This window comes from Bufo gargarizans, chromosome 2 (genome assembly GCF_014858855.1).
Source record: "Bufo gargarizans isolate SCDJY-AF-19 chromosome 2, ASM1485885v1, whole genome shotgun sequence".
Lineage (NCBI taxonomy): Eukaryota > Metazoa > Chordata > Amphibia > Anura > Bufonidae > Bufo > Bufo gargarizans.
The window spans coordinates 679926463-679947871 of record NC_058081.1 but is presented as its reverse complement, the minus strand read 5'-3'; the positions used below and the strand labels follow the sequence as shown (position 1 = coordinate 679947871).

The 21409-nt window shown below is 45.0% G+C and overlaps 1 protein-coding gene across 3 annotated transcripts in view; it reads left to right on the top strand.

Annotated features, from left to right (window-relative positions):
• ALG9 (ALG9 alpha-1,2-mannosyltransferase) overlaps positions 1-21409 on the top strand; it is a 170398-nt gene that overhangs the window by 115630 nt on the left and 33359 nt on the right. For all 3 annotated transcript variants that reach the window (XM_044282301.1, XM_044282300.1, XM_044282299.1), the window contains exon 14: positions 18962-19089. In XM_044282301.1, coding sequence (XP_044138236.1) covers positions 18962-19089 — 128 coding nt within the window. The remainder of the gene's footprint in view (positions 1-18961; positions 19090-21409) is intronic.

Sequence of the window (21409 nt, the reverse complement as noted above, 5' to 3'; positions counted from 1 at the left end):
GTCAACCGTTATTCTAAGCTGAATGTACCTGCACTCGTCAGATCGCAGAAGATAAGCAGCTTAAGGGTTGGCAAGTACCAGCTTGGGAGACTGGTTGGGAATCCCTTGTTCCGTTGACTTAGAGATGATCTGTCTGATTATCCGTTACGAAGCAGCCTTTGCCGATCACGGTCATATCATCAGCCGAGATGTGGGCTGCATTTACATGCAGCAATCACCTCCACTGTATGGGGACGAGGGATCACTTTTACATGTAGAAAATCCTTATCCATGCGCAGCAAATCGTTGTTTACACGGAAGCATCTATACAGGAACGATGATTTTTCGTGCCGGCAGAACGTCGTGATCACCCAATAGGCGAAGGATTTCCGGCACCTTTCACACAGGCAGATTATCGGGAACAAACATTTAAATAAACACCCATCAGCAAAAATCTGCCAGATCATTGGTCCATGTAAAAGGAGTTTTCATTTTGTTTTTGATGAAAAGCGTCCGTAAGATTAGTGAAAAAGAGAACCCTTTTTACGGCCATCAGAAAGTGGCCTAAGGCTGTGGTGCACACGACTTATAGACTAGGAAAGTCTTCCAACTTATACTATAAAATGCCCATGGATTCCTGCAACCCTAGGGCCAGACACACACAAGCGAGTTCAATGCTAGAAACGCGCTCCTTTCCTCTCACAGAATCGCACACCATTATACTGATTTTATAATGCTGTGTGACCCTGAGACTCCTGGAATCTACTGAATTACACTGACATGATGCTGTCAGTGTAATACAATAGATTCCAGACCATTATAATGCTGTGCGATCCTGTCAGAGGAGGGGAGGCCAGAACGAGACCTCCCACCGACAGACGCAGCGAGTTTCTCGCATTGAACTCGCTCATGTGTGTTTGGCCTAACTTTATACATACAAAGCATAGTCAGACACTGGTCAGTATAATTTGACATCAGTTATTCTGAACATTATCCCAAGGCATAGATTAAGTATAACCTAAAACATAAAGTATATTAAATACATATTTTTATTTTTTATTAGATTTTTTCTTCAACTGGAAGTCAATGGAGCAGCACAGTGGCATCTCGTGCTGTGTACTTCACATATATATCCATTGTCTTTACAATTTTAAGCTTTTTCTTTTCTTTTTCACCCACCATTTCTTTTAAGTGATTCCTGTCTGTATGCATTACACCCATTATTTCCTAATTATTTATGAACTCGCTGTGAAAAAAGTTTGAAACGTTCGGGTTTTGAAAAAAAAAAATGCAATAATTTTTTAAATATTTGCTGCCCATTTTTAGCAAATGAATGTAGTCTGCAGGACGCTGGCGCATTAAGGGTTACATTTCAGTTAACATATATAGATTTTACATCCTTGTTCTCTTCTTTTGCCAGCCACTCACTTAGTTAATTGTAGTATGTGGTAACAAGAAGTACAGCTAATGAGTCTTTAATAAGCTCGCTGATGGGGACAAAAGAGGACAAAAAAAGGAGCAGTGTGATTTTTTGGCCGGCAGTCCCCGCTTATAAACCAGGCTTTGTCTTTCTTCGACTCGCTCCTCCATTGTCAGGGTAATAACGTCGCTCGTGTCCTATATTCCAACAGCCCCATTTCCCAAAGGGTGGGTTGAACCGAGGGAGAAGCAGAGCTTGTTACCATCCTATTCAGGACCCGTCTTGCAGGTTTAGAACGGAGCTCCACACGTTGCCATCAGCAGCATATTCAGGCAAAATCAGCGCAGGCCGCGGCTCTGAAAAGCTCGTCAGCTCTATTGTCAAAGGCTATTAGAGGAATGGTACAGATTGGATCGACAGGGAAGGAGAGAGGGGAGTAATAATAACCTGCGTGTTTTGGCTTGGAGTCTGCTGCGCGAATGCTACAGAAGAAAAAATATTTCAGCAGGTTGAAATTTGTGGAAGATTTTAACTGTTTGTAGTAATGTGTTGCCTGTCTTCATCATTGGGCATTTTATCTAGCAGTATTTTAAGGATATGGAAAACAGGTGAATGCAACTCTCAAAGAGGTACATCCCCTGCAGGTATTTAAGGGAAGCAAATCTTGTCTATTCTCCCCCACGATCTGACGCCGGCCGTGGACAGATGCAACTCAATGCTGGGCTGTGCAGTTGCCAAGGCAGCCGTCCGGCGCCCGGGGATTGTGCATGGGTCCTGTTCTAATTAAAGGGGTTTTCCGAGACTTTAATACTGATGACCTGTACTCTAGATAGCTCATCAGTATCTGATCAGTTGGGGTCCGCCACCAGCTGTTTTAGAAGGCACCAGCGCCCTCACAGCTTTCCTTAGTCCAAGCGACCCAAGTGACGCCCCATTGAAGTGAATAGGGCTGAGCGCAATACAAAGCACAGCCGCTATACAATGTGTGGCGCTGTGCTTGGTGAGCAGGGGGAAGGCTGCGGCACTCACAGGAGCAGCAGTGCCTTCTCATTCAGCTGATTGGCGGGGGTCCCGGGTGTCGGACACCCGCCGATCTGATACTGATGACATCCTAGAGTCCTCACTTTTCCATCCTCACCCTCCTGGTGCTCCAACAATACAGTATCCATTGTGAACCCCAGCAGTGCCCCCCTTTAATTAGAATGCTCAGTCCTCTGTACTGCTCCAGCAGTGCCCCCTATAGTATTATAATGTTTCCTGAGGTTCCACTTTAATATTATGGCCCCCAGCAGTTCCCCCTGTATTATTATAATACCCCATCAGTGCCCCCTGTAATATTCTGGCCCCCAGCAGTTTCCCCTCTGTTATTAGAATATCCCCAGCAATACCCCCTGTAATTATACTGCTCTCATTAGTGTCCACTGTATTATTATAATACCCCCAGCGTTTCCCCTGTATTATTATACCCCCTACAGTCCCCCCTGTAATATTATGGCCCCCCAGCAGTTTCCCCTGTATGATTATAATGCCCCCAGCAGTTCCACTTGTAATATTATGTCCCCCATCAGTGCTCCCTGTATTATTACAAAGCCTCAGCAGTTCCCCTGTATTATGTCCCTCAGCAGTACCCCCTGCATTATTATAATGCCCCCAGTAGTGCTGACCCAGGGAAGGGGAAAAAAACATACTTGCCTCACTAGCGCTCCTTGCTGCCTATCCTGTGGACCTGAGTTACCGGTGTCCTGGCGCAGGCTGCGCAGTGTCCTTGTTGGAAATGGACATTATTTCTTAGCGCTACCGAAGACCTGCCTGTGCCTAGTTACTGAATGTCAACTGCTGCTGTCTGACTCGCCTGTCAGGGGGCCCCATGCAATTGTGCGTTGGTCAAGACCACCACTGCATGTACAATATATTGCAATAATACTTAATCTGAAATGCTCTATTTGTTGTATAGTCATACGTTTCGTGGCATAACCCCTTTAAATATATACTTGGGTTGTAGCCTAGATCCTACCTGTGTTGGTTTTAGATTAGTTTTCCACATGTATTCAGCTTCCCGAACCAGTATATTCATATTTATATTGGAGAATCTGAAAATTTGGGCATTCATTGTGACAGACATTCACAAGCATGTTCTGTAAGCACACGGCTGGACTCCGTTTTTTGTTTGCACCCTGTCTGGCTGTTTTAAATTTGCCAAAGCTATTAACAGGAGTCACCAGAAGCCAGAAAGCTTTAGAAGCCACAAAATGGGATGAAGGCTCAGCCTCTTGCTTCTTCACATCCTGCAGGTTCTCCTTTTGTGCTGGTCTCAGATCGGTACAGCCGAGTAATTCAGGCTTGTGATTTATTTCATCTGAGCGCTGTGTGAGACATATTTAAAGGGAAGATAATATCCCTGGCTGGAAGTGGCCTCGGTGACGTCAATCCTCCATTTGTTTTGTTGTCCCCTGGAGAAGCGTCCTGTTTGCACACAGCGCTTTGCTTTATGTCTCGCTAGCCGCTATGTGGATGCTGTCGTGGACGTAGAAGAGTCAGTGACACAGCAAATCCGAATGAGATTCCTCCAGCATATCAAAACAGCAGAACCAAACCTTCTGAAAACATGTTCTGCTGGAAAAATATTATTGCACCCAGCTGCCAAATGTGACATTTTCAGCAGATGTACAAAGTGCAGCATTGTCCTTACCTATGTGAGCGCACTGGACTCTGAGTACATAATAGGAAAACGCTCTCCAAGGAGGACTTCATCTCATACAAACAAGCTGTTCCCAAATTTAAGTCTGCACTTGCCTCTTCTAAACAGGACTGCTTCTCTACTCTCATATCCTCTTTCTCACATAACCCCAAGCAACTGTTTAATACCTTTTAAGTCCTCATGCACACAACCGTTTTTTATTCAGGTCCGCAAAAACGGGGTCCGTAGGTCCGTGATCCGTGACCTTTTTTTCGTCCGTGGGTCTTCCTTGATTTTTGGAGGATCCACGGACATGAAAAAAAAAGTCGTTTTGGTGTCCGTCTGGCCGTGTGTAGCCAAACGGATCCGTCCTGAATAACAATGCAAATCAATGGGGACGGATCCGTTTGACGTTGACACAATATTGTGCAATTGCAAACGGATCCGTCCCCCATTGACTTTCAATGTAAAGTCAGGAGTCCCCTTTATACCATCGGATCTGAGTTTTCTCCAGTCCGATGGTATATTTTAACTTGAAGCATCCCCATCACCATGGGAACGCCTCTGTTAGAATATACCATCGGGTTTGAGTTAGATCGTGAAACTCAGATCCGACAGTATATTCTAACACAGAGGCGTTCCCATGGTGATGGGGACGCTTCAAGTTAGAATAGATTAAAAGAACTGTGTACATGACTGCCCCCTGCTGCCTGGCAGCACCCGAACTCTTACAGGGGGCTGTGATCAGTACAATTAACCCCCCAGGTGCCGTACCTGAAGGGGTTAATTGTGCGTATCATAGCCCCCTGTAAGAGATCAGCCCCCCTCCCTCCCCAGTTTGAATATCATTGGTGGCCAGTGCGGCCCCCCCTCCCTCCCTCTATTGTATTAATAACATTGGTGGCACAGTGTGCGGCCCCCCCTCCCTCCCTCTATTGTATTAATAACATTGGTGGCACAGTGTGCGGCCTCCCCCGGCCCCCCCTCCCTCCCTCTATTGTAATAAGAACATTGGTGGCACAGTGTGCGGCCTCCCCCAGCCCCCCCTCCCTCCCTCTATTGTATTAATAACATTGGTGGCCAGTGTGCGCCCCCCCCCCCGGTCCCCCTCCCTCCCTCTATTGTAATAATAACATTGGTGGCCAGTGTGCGCCCCCCCCCCCGGTCCCCCTCCCTCCCTCTATTGTAATAATAACATTGGTGGCCAGTGTGCGCACTGGCCACCAATGAAATTTAAACTGGGGAGGGAGAGGGGTCTCCCCCTGCTGCCTGGCAGCCCCTGATCTCTTACAGGGGGCTATGATATGCACAATTATCCCCTCAGGAACGCCTCTGTGTTAGAATATACTGTCGGATCTGAGTTTTCACGAAGTGAAAACTCAGCTCTAAAAAAGCTTTTATGCAGACGGATCTTCAGATCCGTCTGTATGAAAGTAACCTACGGCCATGGATCACGGACACGGATGCCAATCTTGTGTGCATCCGTGTTCTTTCACGAACCCATTGACTTGAATTGGTCCGTGAACCGTTGTCCGTCAAAAAAATAGGACAGGTCTTTTTTTTTTTACGGACAGGATACACGGATCACGGAGGCGGATGACAAACGGTGCATTTTCCGAGTTTTCAACAGACCTATTGAAAGTCAATGGGCCTAAGGCCTCATGCACACGACTGTTGTGTGCATCCGTGGCCGTTGTTCCGTTTTCCGTGAATTTCTGCGGACCCATTGACTTTCAATGGGTCCGTTGAAAACTCGGAAAATGCACCGTATGTCATCCGCCTCCGTGATCAGTGTATCCTGTCTAGGGCTGCAGTAAACGAATATTTTTGTAATCGAGTATTCTATCGATTATATTTCTCGATTCATCGAGTAATCTAATAAGAAAAAGCTACTTAAAATAACGTACGTAATTAGGTATGTATAAAGTTATTGGTTTGAAGGGGTTAATAACTTTATACATGCCTAATGCCAAGGTGCTTCCATTAACCCCTCCAAACCAATAACTTTATACATGCCCATTGGGTTTGGAGGGGTTAATGGAAGCACCTTGGCATTAGGCATGTATAAAGTTATTGGTCTGAAGAGGTTAATGAAAGCACCTTGGAGGTGCCTTCATTAACCCCTCTCTAAACCAATAACTTTATACATGCCAAGGTGGTGCTTGCAGCCTCCATTAACCACTCTCCATCTGCCTCCCCCCAGCCTCTGATCTGCTTGCCCCCAGCCTCTGATCTGCTTGCCCCCAGCCTCTGATCTGCTTGCCCCAGCCTCTGATCTGGCTCCCCCCCAGCCTCTGATCTGGCTCCCCCCCCCAGCCTCTGATCTGGCTCCCCCCCCAGCCTCTGATCTGGCTCCCCCCCAGCCTCTGATCTGCCTCCCCCCAGCCTCTGATCTGCCTCCCCCCCTCCCCCCAGCCTCTGATCTGCCTCCCCCCTCCCCCCAGCCTCTGATCTGCCTCCCCCCCTCCCCCCAGCCTCTGATCTGCCTCCCCCCAGCCTCTGATCTGCCTCCCCCAGCCTCTGATATGCCCCCTCTGGTAACGCAACCCCCCCTCCCCAGTATTAATCATTGGTGGCAGTGGCCACAGGGTCCCCCTCCTCCCCCCCCCCCCTATCATTGGTGGCAGTGTCAGTTCCGATCGGAGCCCCAGCAGTGTAATGCTGGGGCTCCGATCGGTTACCATGGCAGCCAGGAGTCACGCTACTGAAGCCCTGGCTGCCATGGTATGTTAGTAGTGAGCAGAGAGCAGCGCATTATACTCACGTGCGCTGTGGCCGCCGGTCGCTCCTTCTGTCTGTGCGGCGGATTGCTAATGCTTACAGCATTAGCAATGCGCCGCACAGACCTATGAGAAGGAGCGACCGCCGGCCACAGCGCACGTGAGTATAATGCGCTGCTCTCTGCTCACTACTAACATACCATGGCAGCCAGGACTTAAGCAGCGTCCTGGCTCCCATGGTAACCGATCGGAGCCCCAGCATTACACTGCTGGGGCTCCGATCGGAACTGACACTGCCACCAATGATGGGGGGGAGGAGGGGGACCCTGTGGGATATGGCCGGCACATTCATTGGTGGTGCAGTGGCCACAGTCCCTCCTCTCCTCCTCTCCTCCTCTCCTCCTTGGTCTTCAGCGGCAGCCGCGCACAGTGGGGAGGGAGAGACTCCCTCCTCCTCCCTCAGCTGTGCCGGCCGCTCAGTCCTGCCTCTCTGGCTCCAGAGGACACGGAAGCGGTGAGTGAGACGCATAATTTCACTCCCGCTCCGTGATCACGTGATCTGAACGATTCCTCGATGCAGGGAAACTGCATCGATGAATTTTTTGACTCGATTTAATCGAGTTATTCGAATAATCGTTTCAGCCCTAATCCTGTCCGTCAAAAAAAATGACCTGTCCTATTTTTTTTTACGGACAACGGTTTATGGACCCATTCAAGTCAATGGGTCCGTGAAAGAACACGGATGCACACAAGATTGGCATCTGTGTCCGTGAAACGTGGCCGTAGGTTACTTTCATACAGACGGATCCGAAGGTGGTGATGGGGACGCTTCAAGTTAAAATATACCATCGGATTGGAGAAAACTCAGATCCGATGGTATAAAAGCGACTCCTGACTTTACATTGGAAGTCAATAGGGGACGGATCCGTTTGCAATTGCACCATATTGTGTCAACGTCAAACGGATCCGTCCCTATTGACTTGCATTGTAATTCAGGATGGATCCGTTTGGCTCCGCACAGCCAGACAGACACCAAAACGACTTTTTTTTTTGTCCGTGGATCCTCCAAAAATCAAGGGAGACCCACGGACAAAAAAAAGGTCACGGATCACGGACCCCATTTTTGCGGACCTGAATAAAAAACGGTCGTGTGCATGAGGCCTAACTCTGTACTCTGTCCAATTATACATTCGGCCTGGGGCAGCTCAGAGTCCCATGGCTTTCAATACCACCTCTATGTTGATTACACTTAAATCTGCCTCTCCAGTTTCCCTCCTATCCTAAATAGGCAATATCTTCATTCTTCTCCCGCTTCCTAAAACTCAACATGAGAAAACGGAATTCATTGTCTTTCCCCCCATGTCACTCAGCCCCCTACCTGACCTGTCCATTACAGTTAATAGCACAACTTTCACCAGTCTCGCAGGCCCGTTGCCTGGGGGTAACATTGGATTCTGCCACACATCCAAACCCTCACCACCACCTGCTGCTTTTAATTTAAGAACATCTCTCATATTCATTCCTTCCTCGCCCCTGAGTATAATACTAATGCATGCTCTTATCATATCCCGTCAGGACTACTGCAACATCCTCCTCTGTGGCCTCACATCCAGGTCTCTCGCTCCGCTCCAATCTTTTCCCAACTCTGCTGCCCGTTTAATCCACCTCTCCCCTTGTTTCTCCTCTGCCAGTTCCTTCACAGGCCCCCCATCGCCCAGCAAATTCAGTTTTAAATACCAACAACTACATATAAGGCCGTCCACAACCTGTCCCCTCCTGACATCTCTGACCTACTTTCTAGATTCATCCCCACACGTAATCTCAGATCCTCAGTCTACTACAAGACTTCTCACGTGCCTCTCCCCTACTCTGGAGCTCTGTACCCCAACTCCTCAGACTCTCCCCCCAACATCCAAACCTTCGAGAGTAACTTGAAAACCAACCTTTTCAGGAAAACCTACCATCTGCAATGAGCCTGCTGCCACCACACAGCCAGATGAGTAGCCTATACCCTCACCTACTGTGTTCTCCCCTTCCGTTATAGATTGTAAGCTCTTGCAGGCAGGGTCTTCTACCCCTCTGTACCAGTCTGTTAATAGTTTCTTGTTTATTATATTTTTATATTTGTGTAACCCGACTGGATGTACAGCGCCATGGAATTATCGGCACTTTAAAATAAATAATAATAATTGGTTGGTAAATAGGGACCAGATCAAGGCTGGCAGAGGCCGAAAAAAAAGATTTGCTGGCTCCTACCCAGTAAAAGGGTACAGTAACGAGGGGCAGCCCAACTTTCTCTCAACATGCTTTAGGGTGAAACTAGGTTAAAGGGCATCTGTCAGCAGATTTGTACCTATGACACTGGCTGACCTGTTACATGTGCACTTGGCAGCTGAAGGCATCTGTGTTGGTCCTATGTTCATATGTGCCCGCACTGCTGAGAAAAATGAGCCTCTAGGAGCAATGGGGGTGTTTCCATTACTCCTAGAGGAACTATTCTCTCTGCCGTGCCATCTCTACTTGACAGGGCCAGGCAGTGTAAATGTGATTACGTTTGTATGGCCCTGTCAATCAAAGTGCACAGGGTGAAGCAGTTGCAGAGAGAGCAGAGCCTGTAGGTGTAATGGCAACGCCCCTGTTGCTCCTAGAGGCTCATTTTGCATATATTATATATGCAATATACATGGAGTGCAGAATTATTAGGCAAGTTGTATTTTTGAGGATTAATTTTAATTTTGAACAACAACCATGTTCTCAATGAACCCAAAAAACTCATTAATATCAAAGCTGAATATTTTTGGAAGTAGTTTTTAGTTTGTTTTTAGTTTTAGCTATTTTAGGGGGATATCTGTGTGTGCAGGTGACTATTACTGTGCATAATTATTAGGCAACTTAACAAAAAACAAATATATACCCATTTCAATTATTTATTTTTACCAGTGAAACCAATATAACATCTCAACATTCACAAATATACATTTCTGACATTCAAAAACAAAACAAAAACAAATCAGTGACCAATATAGCCACCTTTCTTTGCAAGGACACTCAAAAGCCTGCCATCCATGGATTCTGTCAGTGTTTTGATCTGTTGACCATCAACATTGCGTGCAGCAGCAACCACAGCCTCCCAGACGCTGTTCAGAGAGGTGTACTGTTTTCCCTCCTTGTAAATCTCACATTTGATGATGGACCACAGGTTCTCAATGGGGTTCAGATCAGGTGAACAAGGAGGCCATGTCATTAGATTTTCTTCTTTTATACCCTTTCTTGCCAGCCACGCTGTGGAGTACTTGGACGCGTGTGATGGAGCATTGTCCTGCATGAAAATCATGTTTTTCTTGAAGGATGCAGACTTCTTCCTGTACCACTGCTTGAAGAAGGTGTCTTCCAGAAACTGGCAGTAGGACTAGGAGTTGAGCTTGACTCCATCCTCAACCCAAAAAGGCCCCACAAGCTCATCTTTGATGATACCAGCCCAAACCAGTACTCCACCTCCACCTTGCTGGTGTCTGAGTCGGACTGGAGCTCTCTGCCCTTTACCAATCCAGCCACGGGCCCATCCATCTGGCCCATCAAGACTCACTCTCATTTCATCAGTCCATAAAACCTTAGAAAAATCAGTCTTGAGATATTTCTTGGCCAAGTCTTGACGTTTCAGCTTGTGTGTCTTGTTCAGTGGTGGTCGTCTTTCAGCCTTTCTTACCTTGGCCATGTCTCTGAGTATTGCACACCTTGTGCTTTTGGGCACTCCAGTGATGTTGCAGCTCTGAAATATGGCCAAACTGGTGGCATCTTGGCAGCTGCACGCTTGACTTTTCTCAGTTCATGGGCAGTTATTTTGCGCCTTGGTTTTTCCACACGCTTTTTGCGACCCTGTTGACTATTTTGAATGAAACGCTTGATTGTTTGATGATCACGCTTCAGAAGCTTTGCAATTTTAAGAGTGCTGCATCCCTCTGCAAGATATCTCACTATTTTTGCCTTTTCTGAGCCTGTCAAGTCCTTCTTTTGACCCATTTTGCCAAAGGAAAGGAAGTTGCCTAATAATTATGCACACCTGATATAGGGTGTTGATGTCATTAGACCACACCCCTTCTCATTACAGAGATGCACATCACCTAATATGCTTAATTGGTAGTAGGCTTTCGAGCCTATACAGCTTGGAGTAAGACAACATGCATAAAGAGGATGATGTGGTCAAAATACTCATTTGCCTAATAATTCTGCACTCCCTGTATATATATTGCACATTTAAACCTGTGACCGACAGATATATTTGGCTACCCAGTGCATATGCAATAGGTCAGTCAGTTTCATAGGTACAAAACTGCTGACAGATGCCCTTTAAATGTTCTGTCCCATTACGACAACGTATCCCCTATCCAAAAGATGGGGGGTACATTTTTGATGGAAGGGGGGAGGAATGTATGGGGTATATGTTGAGAGCATTTCCTGACAGATGTTTCTAATGTATGCCACTGTGTAATCTGCGATAATCTGCAGAGTACTTCACAAGTTTCCAGATTTTTCCACCGCAACATTTGAAATCCACATCACTGGAAAAAAATTGACATAGTCCTTCCTTTCCACGGAGACTGCCATGGAATCGGGCTAATTCCCTTGCATATCCGCAGCCTGTCAAACTGCAAATCGGCAGCCGAAATCCAAGGGTCAACCCTAGTAAGGAACTTCGGGGACTCTCCATCTCTGAGATGTACTGTGTTAGATTCTGCAGTGGGGAAAACGTAAACTTTCTGCAGTGGAGAATTTATCTTGAACATATTGCAAGTTTCATAGTAAACATACAATCAGATCATGGAGTAATGTGCTCGGGTTTGCCCAAGGACATTGCAAGGATATGACAAGGATTTTATGGCTGAGACGAGGATTTTATTGTTTCGGGCAACTGTTTACTCTGGACCCTCATGGCAACAAGAAGGATCAGACGGTCTTCGGTGGCTCTCTCCCGGCAAGTTATCCTTTGTCTTCCATCTACCAGCAGGCCAATTATCTTGTTTTCTACTCGTTAACACTGGCGCTCTGTCTTTTGCCCAGAAGCTTCCTTGTAGGTTAAGATTTAACTGTTTAGTAGCGGCCTGCTTACAGACGTGTACATCCGCTCAGAGCTTTCCACTATGAGGTTACTTAGCAATGTAGGACATCTGTGCCCTGCTTCTGCTGGAATGTACGGTGCGTGGCTGCTGCCAGCGATTATGCCCCGACCCCCATTTTGTGGAGTGTCACAAGATATATAATGAACTGATATTAGAGGCTCGCTGCTCGATTGTCCTGTACAGCATTTCTGGTGGCCTCTTGGATCCAGACGTGTTATGGTTGAAGTAAGTGTATGTGCACTTAGTTAATAGGATTTCCATAGAAAAGTAAGGAATAGCGAATTTAGGATTAAATATTCCACATCTGCATCACTAAAGTGTCTAAGGCCTTATTCAGACAAATGTATCGTCCCATATATATCTGTTTGTATTCGACACCCAGACTCCTCTTGGGTGTAACTTCCAGAATAAAGAGGTTATTCCACGAAAAATATTCAGCATTTTTCAAACCGGCACCTGGACCTGATGGTTTTGTAACTGCATGTGATTAATCTGTCCACCCCAGTGGGGTGGTCGCACATGCCCAGTTCTGTCCTTTATCTGCCACCAGCCCTATTTATTTATTTTACTCACTTCTATAGCAGCGCTTTACAGAATTCAGCATCACGCTGTCCCCAAATGGAGCCCACAGTTTAAATTCCCTCTTAGTATGTCTTTGGAAAGTGTGAGGAAACCCACACAAACAGAGGAACATACAAACCATTGATCATATTTGAACCTAGGTCCCCAGCACTTCCAGGCACCAGTGCTAACCACTGAGCCCTATCTACTTCTAGAAACTGTGACAGTTACATGGAGAGAGCTGCCGCAGGAAGGACACACCCCCGGATAACCTCCTCTGAGCTGCCAGCTTGAATTAAATCTAGAAGTCCAATTTGAGCAATCAGTGGGGAGATCTCTGGATCCATATGAGTTACAGGGCTGGTTCTAGCTTTGTTAGAAAGAGATTACCCTGTTCTATATGATGATTTTTTGTTTTACATTAATTGTAGGATAAGGCCTTTTTAAGGACCTTTTACACTGGACCCTGATTCCCAATTATTGCCCAGTGTGGACATGCCGAGGGATCAAACAATGGCAGATAGTTTGCTTGTTCTTTATCAAAACTTCAAAGCAGAATAACTGGTGTTGTTCCTGATGGCGACTAAGCTGAGTTCTCATTGATTGCTACAGTTATTCTGCTTTGCAGTGAATGTACAGTGGTCCCTCAAGATACAATATTAATTAATTCCAGGACGACAATTGTATGCTGAAACCATTGTAAGGTGACTAATTGGTTCCAAAGACCCAAAATGTCATCCAAGATAACAAAATATTGTATCCTGAGGGACCACTGTATATAAATGTGCGCATGTGTGTCAGTCTATATACATGTGCATGTTCGTATACAAGGATCTGTATGAATTAGGGTTGTTTTGGGTATCGAATTTTCAATACCCAATTGATACTTTTTGTCTTTTATCGATACTAGGCTGTGCTACTGCTCAGAGCGGCCATGTTCCCTCAGCAGCACAGGGAAGAAAGAAGCAGTCTCTCCTCTGTGCTGCTGCCACCAATGGGAACGAAGAGGAGGGGAGGGCGCACTGCGCCACCAATGATAACTAACGTTTAATGTATTACAAATACAGCCAGTGGCAGAAACGCATTGCCGGCACCAGACCTCTGATAGGGTGCTGCATCAGCGGCAATTAACCCCTCAGGTGCCGCTGATCACAGCGCCCTGTCAGAGGTCAGGTGCCGGCAATGTGTTTCTGCCTCCAGCTGTATTTGTTTTAAACGCGTACCCTCCCCCCCCCCCCACCCCCCAGTATTAAAATCATTGGTGGCAGTGGCCACAGAGTCCCCTCCCCTCCTCCTCATTGGTGGTGCAGTGGCAGCTTCTGATTGGAGCCCCAGCAGTGTAATCCTGGGGCTCCAATCGGTTACCATGGCATCCAGGACGCAACTGAAGCCGTCTATGGTAATCTCCCTGCTGCTGTGTGTACTTTGCACAGGGCAGCAGGGAGAGTGTGAAGTCCTATTCACCCAAATAGAGGTGAATAGGACAAGGGATGAAATGGTTATTAAATAAATAAATAAAAATATTAAGTATAAATCACCCCCTTTCCCAATTTTAAATATATTATACAATAAATAAACACATTACATATCGCCACATCCGAAAAGTCCAAACTATAAAAATATAAAAAAAATCTCCTATGCGGTAAAAGAAAAAAGGAAAAAATGTAAAACCGCGTAATTCGCCTTTTTTTTTTTTTTTTGTCACCTTCTCCCCCCAAAAAAATACGATAGGACTGTTCAATTATGGGCTGGATGTTCCATAAAATTCAGAATGCACGCAGCTTTTTTTTGGCGTTTTTATATATTTTTTGCGTGGTATCGAATGGTATTAAGGATCGCAATACTTTTTCATGGTATTGAAACCGAATCAAAATTTTGGTATCGAAACAACCCTCGTTTGAATGTATGTATATGTGTGTAATGTGTATGTGTTTTACAAGGGTCTGTATGACTATGTATAGGATGTGTTTGAATATATGTATATAAATGTCACACTGTATCTGTGTACAAGGGTATGTTTGAATGTACAGTGCTGCCCAAAATTAGTTAATTAGTTAATTTTATTCAATCAGCAAGTAATTTATTTACGCGAAATGACATAGATGTCTCCCAAAAGATAATAAGACGATGTAAAAGAAGCATTATTGTGGAAAAAAAACCTTTCTCAGCTGTTATTTACATTTGAGCAAAAAATACAAGATGTTCCGCACTGTGGAAAATCTCATTGGACGTGGTCGGAAGCCAAAAGTGACACCTGTGCTGGCCAGGAGGATAGTTAGAGAGGTGAAAAAGAATCCAAGGATCACCACCAAGGCCATCCTGGTGAATCTGGGCTCTGCTGGTGGCAATGTCTCAAGGCAGACAATCCAACGGACACTGCACAATGCAGACCAAGGAGGACGCCACTTCTCCAGATAAGGCACACAAAAGCTCGCTTGGCCTTCGCAAAAGCTCATTTGGACAAAGAAGAAGACTTCTGGTCTTCTGTGTTATGGTCAGATGAAACAAAAATGTATTTGTTTGGTCACAATGCTGTTTCCTTTATTTGGTGTAAAAAAGGAGAAGCTTTCAACCCAAAACACCATCTCCACTGTCAAACATGGTGATGGGAACCTAATGCTTTGGGGGTGTTTTTCAGCCAATGGACCAGGGAACCTAATCATAGTAAACGGCACCATGAAAAAAGAGCAATACATGAGGCTTCTCAACGACAACATCAGGCAGTCTGCAGAGAAACTTGGCCTTGGGCACCAGTGGACATTTTAGCATGACAATGACCCAAAACACACAGCAAAAGTGGTGAAGAAATGGTTTGCAGACAACAACATTAACGTTTTGGAGCGGCCCAGCCAGAGTCCAGACTTGAATCCAATTGAGAATCTGTGGAGGGAGCTAAAGATCTGGGTGATGGCAAGAAGACCCTCCAACCTGAAAGATTTGGAGCTTATTGCTAAAGATGAATGGACAAAAATACCTGTGGAGACATGCAAAAATCTGGTCTGCAATTATAGGAAGCATTTGATTGCCGTAATAGCCAATAAAGGCTTTTCTATCAATTATTGAGAAGGGTAGGAATAATTTTGGACTGGACACATTTTGCTCAAATGTAAATAAAAGCTGAGATTTTTTTTTTTACACAATAATGCCTCTTGTACGTCGTCTTATTATCTTTTGGAAGACACCTATGTGATTTCCCGTCAAAAAATGACTTGCTGGTTGAATAAAAGTTACTTTAAGTCAAAATTGGCCAGGGGTATGAATAATTATGGGCAGCACTGTATGTATATAAATATGTCAGTGTGTATGTATACAGTTGCAAGAAAAAGTATGTGAACCCTTTGGAATTATATGGATTTCTGCACAAATTCGTCATAAAATGTGATCTGATCTTCATCTAAGTCACAACAATAGACAATCACAGTCTGCTTAAACTAATAACACACATTAAATGTTACCATGTTTTTATTGAACACACCATGTAAACATTCACAGTGCAGGTGGAAAAAGTATGTGAACCCTTGGATTTAATAACTGGTTGAACCTTCTTTGGCTGCAATAACTTCAACCAAACGTTTCCTGTAGTTGCAGATCAGACGTGCACAACGGTCAGGAGTAATTCTTGACCATTCCTCTTTACAGAACGGTTTCAGTTCAGCAATATTCTTGGGATGTCTGGTGTAAATCGATTTCTTGAGGTCATGCCACAGCATCTCAATCGGGTTGAGGTCAGGACTCTGGGCCACTCCAGAAGGCGTATTTTCTTCTGTTTAAGCCATTCTGTTGTTGATTTACTTCTATGCTTTGGGCCGTTGTCCTGTTGCAACACCCATCTTCTGTTGAGCTTCAGCTGGTGGACAGATTGCCTTAAGTTCTCCTGCAAAATGTCTTGATAAACTTGGGAATTAATTTTTCCTTCGATGATAGCAATCCGTCCAGGCCCTGACGCAGCAAAACAGCCCCAAACCACGATGTCCCCACCACCATACTTCACAGTTGGGATGAGGTTTTGATGTTGGTGTGCTGTGCCTCTTTATCTCCACACATAGTGTTGTGTGTTTCTTCCAAACAACTCAACTTTGGTTTCATCTATCCACAGAATATTTTGCCAGTACTGCTGTGGAACATCCAGGTGCTCTTGTGCAAACTGTAAATGTGCAGCAATGTTTTTTGGGGGGACAGCAGTGGCTTCCTCTGTGGTATCCTCACATGAAATCCATTCTTGTTTAGTGTTTTACGTATCGTAGATTCGCTAACAGGGATGTTAGCATATGCCAGAGACTTTTGTAAGTCTTTAGCTGACACTCTAGGATTCTTCTTCACCTCATTGAGCAGTCTGCGCTGTGCTCTTGCAGTCCTCTTTACAGGACGGCCACTCCTAGGGAGAGTAGCAGCCGTGCTGAACTTTCTCCATTTGTAGACAATTTGTCTTACCGTGGACTGATGAACAGCAAGGCTTTTGGAGATACTTTTATAACCCTTTCCAGCTTTATGCAAGTCAACAATTCTTAATCGTAGGTCTTCTGAGAGCTCTTTTGTGCGAGGCATCATTCACATCAGGCAATGCTTCTTGTGAAAAGCAAACCCAGAACTGGTGTGTGTTCTTTATAGGACAGGGCAGCTGTTGGCTGACACCTCACTCCAATTAGCTCTTGGAGAGGTAATTAGTCTAGGGGTTCACATACTTTTTCCACCTGCACTGTGAATGTTTATATGGTGTGTTCAATAAAAACATGGTAACATTTAATTCTTTGTGTGTTATTAGGTTAAGCAGACTGTGATTGTCTATTGTTGTGACTTAGAAGATCAGATCACATTCTATGACCAATTTGTGCAGAAATCCATATCATTCCAAAGGGTTCACATACTTTTTCTTGCAACTGTATATGCGCGTGTGCATACAAGGATAGGTTTGAAAATATGTATATACATGTGTGTATGTGTCACAATGTGTGCATATGTGTGTTATATGGGCATACAACGGTATGTGTGTATTTGTGTAAATGTCGGTATGTATTTGGCTGTGTGTTTTGGCCATATGGGAAGGAATCCCCTCTCCCCTACACAAAATCCAATGTACACCCCTCCTTAGTGGTGACTTATTGTAACGGACCCCTTATTCCTCTGAGAGCCGGGCTGTTCTGCCTCGTGACACTTGATAATGTGGAGCTGCACTCAAGTCTTGGCAGCAGGAGCTCGTGCCTCTTGCAGATGACAGACTTGTCTTTATCAGAAATCTTTAAACTACAGGCCAAAATCAACAAATAATATGTTATCGAGAAGGCACTGACGTTCTGCCTCTCGTTCGGTGGATGAGCTTTGACTGGTTCTTTTAATTTTTTTCTCCTCGTGTACATTCGTCTGGAAAACAAACCTGTAGAGAGAAATGGCGAGAGAGGCTTTAACACCGTCACGCTTAATTTAGTGGATAATTTGCTGCTGCGTCTTCTAGTTATCATCTTCAGGTTTATAGACATCATACTCATCGTCTGTAGGAAACCTTCTGATTAATCCCAGGAACTGATTATCATTTGTCACGTTCCTTGGAGAGTCTATTACCCCGGATCCCAACGCATCCTTGTGTCCTAGGATTTACAATGACAGTAGAACAACATCATTGTGTAAATTGATGTTACTCGTTACCGCTTTATAGATCATCATTAAAGAATGAAAACTCCATGGCACTCACCCGTGTAGACACAAAAACAGGCCCTAAAGGAATGTTATACTTCCTGCTGGATCCATTTCTGACTTTGGTTCAAAAAGTGCATTAAAATTGTGTGTGTATTTCCAGCCTGTATGTTTTATGGGATTGATAGCCTACCCTTAGGATCGACGGGTGCCCAGCTCATTGGCAGAGTAAAGGTACTGCGGGTGTGCCTGGTCCTGCAACTTAAAGCAGCCCAGTTCCATTCAAGTGAATTGGACTGAACTTCGGAACCTGGCACAGTTGCAACAAAGTTCTAATCCCACAGATCATGTATTTATGACCTAGCCTAAGCAAAGGCCTCAGTATTACAGTTTTTGGCCCTGGAAAAAAAAACTAAGTGACCCCATGATGTAGGTGGGTACATACTGACAGAAGGCAGGACAACACAAGTAGGCAGGGACAACAGAAGTAGACGGAGCCAGTAATACTGTAGTGCAGAATAAAATACCGACCCAGAAGTACTAAATACCACAGTGCATCACAAAATACTTCCGCCCAGGCCACACTATGAATCATCGTCCTGAGGATGGCAATATAGTTGAATTCAGGAGGACACCTGCGGCCGCTGGCAAGGTGCATAAGTGCCTGATGCTCCTACATTAATACTGAAAACATTAGATCTTTATGTACCGGACTGATGGCCATAAGGAGGGCTTGGGCGGCCCCCTGGGAACTTTTCCTGTAGGGTCTATGGCCCCTGTAAGGAATTAATATGATTACCATGAACTAAAAGAATTAGAAGTATGCTGTGTAATGTATGCCACCCCTGTTTTCTTGTAGGTGGACATCACTAAGTGTCACTATTTAGTTGATTTGGATACGGCCACTAAGACAGCTCGGGAGCCACGGTACTCTGCTAAGGAAGAATGGACAGTTATAGCTTACAAGCCATTCCTGGATGCTTCAAGGTAAGATGATTGCTATCCGTCACCATCTCTGAGGATGAACAATGTAGGACATGACCTCAAACAAGGAAACCTGTATTTATCATACTGGCAGCCCATTATCTGCACAATAACTATAGTAATTGCAGGTCATACCATTAGACATGGACACTCACAGGTTTCTGTGCTGTAAAAAAATAAGACAAAGATAAATAATTTCAGAACTTTTTCCACCTTTTAATGTGACCTATAAATTGTATCACTCAATTGAAAAACAAACTGAAATCTTTTAGGTGGAGGGAAGAGAAAAAAAAAAAAGCTAAAATAATGTGGTTGCATAAGTGTGCACACCCTCTTATAACTGGGGATGTAGCTGTGTTCAGAATTAAGCTATCGCATTCAAAATCATGTTAAATAGGAGTCAGCATACACCTGCCATCATTTAAAGTGCCTCTGATTAACCCCAAATAAAGTTCAGCTGCTCTAGTTAATCTTTCCTGAAATGTTCTTAGTCGCATCCCACAGCAAAAGCCATGGTCCACCGAGAGCTTCCAAAGCATCAGAGGGGTCTCATTGTTAAAAGGTATCAGTCAGGAGAAGGGTACAAAAGAATTTCCAAGACATTAGATATACCATGGATCACAGTGAAGACAGTCATCTTCAAGTGGAGAAAATATGGCACAACAGTGACATTACTAAGAACTGGACGTCCCTCCAAAATTGATGAAAAGAAGAAAAGAAAACTGGTCTGGGAGGCAACCAAGAGGCCTACAGCAACATTAAAGGAGCTGCAGGAATATCTGGCAAGTACTGGCTGTGTGGTACATATGACAACAATCTCCCATATTCTTCATATGTCTGGGCTATGGGGTAGAGTGGCAAGACGAAAGCCTTTTCTTACGAAGAAAAACATCCAAGCCAGGCTACATTTTGCAAAAACACATCTGAAGTCTCCCAAAAGCATGTGGGAAAAGGTGTTATGGTCTGATGAAACCAAGGTTGAACTTTTTGGCCATAATTCCAAAAGATGTTTGGGGCAAAAACAACACTGCGCATCTCCAAAAGAACACCATACCCACAGTGAAGCATGGTGGTGGCAGCATCATGCCAAGGGGCTGTTTTTCTTCAGCTGGAACTGGAGCCTTAGTTAAGCTAGAGGGAATTATGAACAATTCCAAAAAACTGTCAATATTGGCACAAAACCTTCAGGCTTCTGCTAGAAAGCTGAACATGAAGAGGAACTTCACCTATGAGCATGACAACGACCCAAAGCATACATCCAAATCACCAAAGGAATGGCTTCGACAGAAGAATATTACAGTTTTGGAATGGCCCAGCCAGAGCCCAGATTTGAGTCCGATTGAAAATCTGTGGGGTGATCTGAAGAGGGCTGTGCACAGGAGATGCCCTCGCAATCTGACAGATTTGGAGTGTTTTTGCAAAGAAGAGTGGGCAAATCTTGCCAAGTCAAAATGTGCCATGCTGATAGATTTCAGTTTGTTTTTCAATTGAGTGATAGTTTATAGGTCACATTAAAGGTGGAAAAAGTTCTGAAATGATTTATCTTTGTCTCCTTTTTTTATTTTTTTTACAGCACAGAAACCTGACATTTTAACAGTGGTGTGTAGACTTTTTATATCCACTTCTTATATCCACATAATTAAGGTGTCACCACGTGTTTCTGCTCTGCCGAAGAAATGGTAAGACGTGGTGCACTCCAAATAAGTCCAGAGAGTCGGGGTCTGCGGTAACCAGGGTGCTTCTTTATTGGAGGAATTCGGGTACAAAATAATTCAGGTGAGGCATTGGGCTGGCTTCTCCAGGAATGCCTAATCTCTCACTCACTCTCTCATAAAAATATTTTTTACATCAGACCTCGGATCAGACTGTTAAATCAGATCCCAATCCTCATCGTACCTAAAATAAGACATCAGACCCCCCCCCAAATAAGATCCCCAATGCTCTGATCATACAACACAAATCAGACTCCCAGTGTCAGACCCTCAGTGCTCAGATGCCCCCCCATGCTCAGATCTCCCCCCCCCCATGCTCAGATCTCCCCCCCCATGCTCAGATCTCCCCCCCCATGCTCAGATCTCCCCCCCCCATGCTCAGATCTCCCCCCCCATGCTCAGATCTTTCTCCCCCCCCCCCCCCCCGCCTTGCTCAGATTCCCCCCGTGCTCAAATCCCACACCCATGCTCAGTTCTGACCCCCATTGCCCAAATCAGGACCCCCCCCCCCCCCCATATGCTTAGATCAGACCCCCATGCTCAGTTCTATAATTTAAAAAAATCTCTTCCCTCTACTGATCAGGCACTGGGCTCCTGCTCGGGCACCTGCT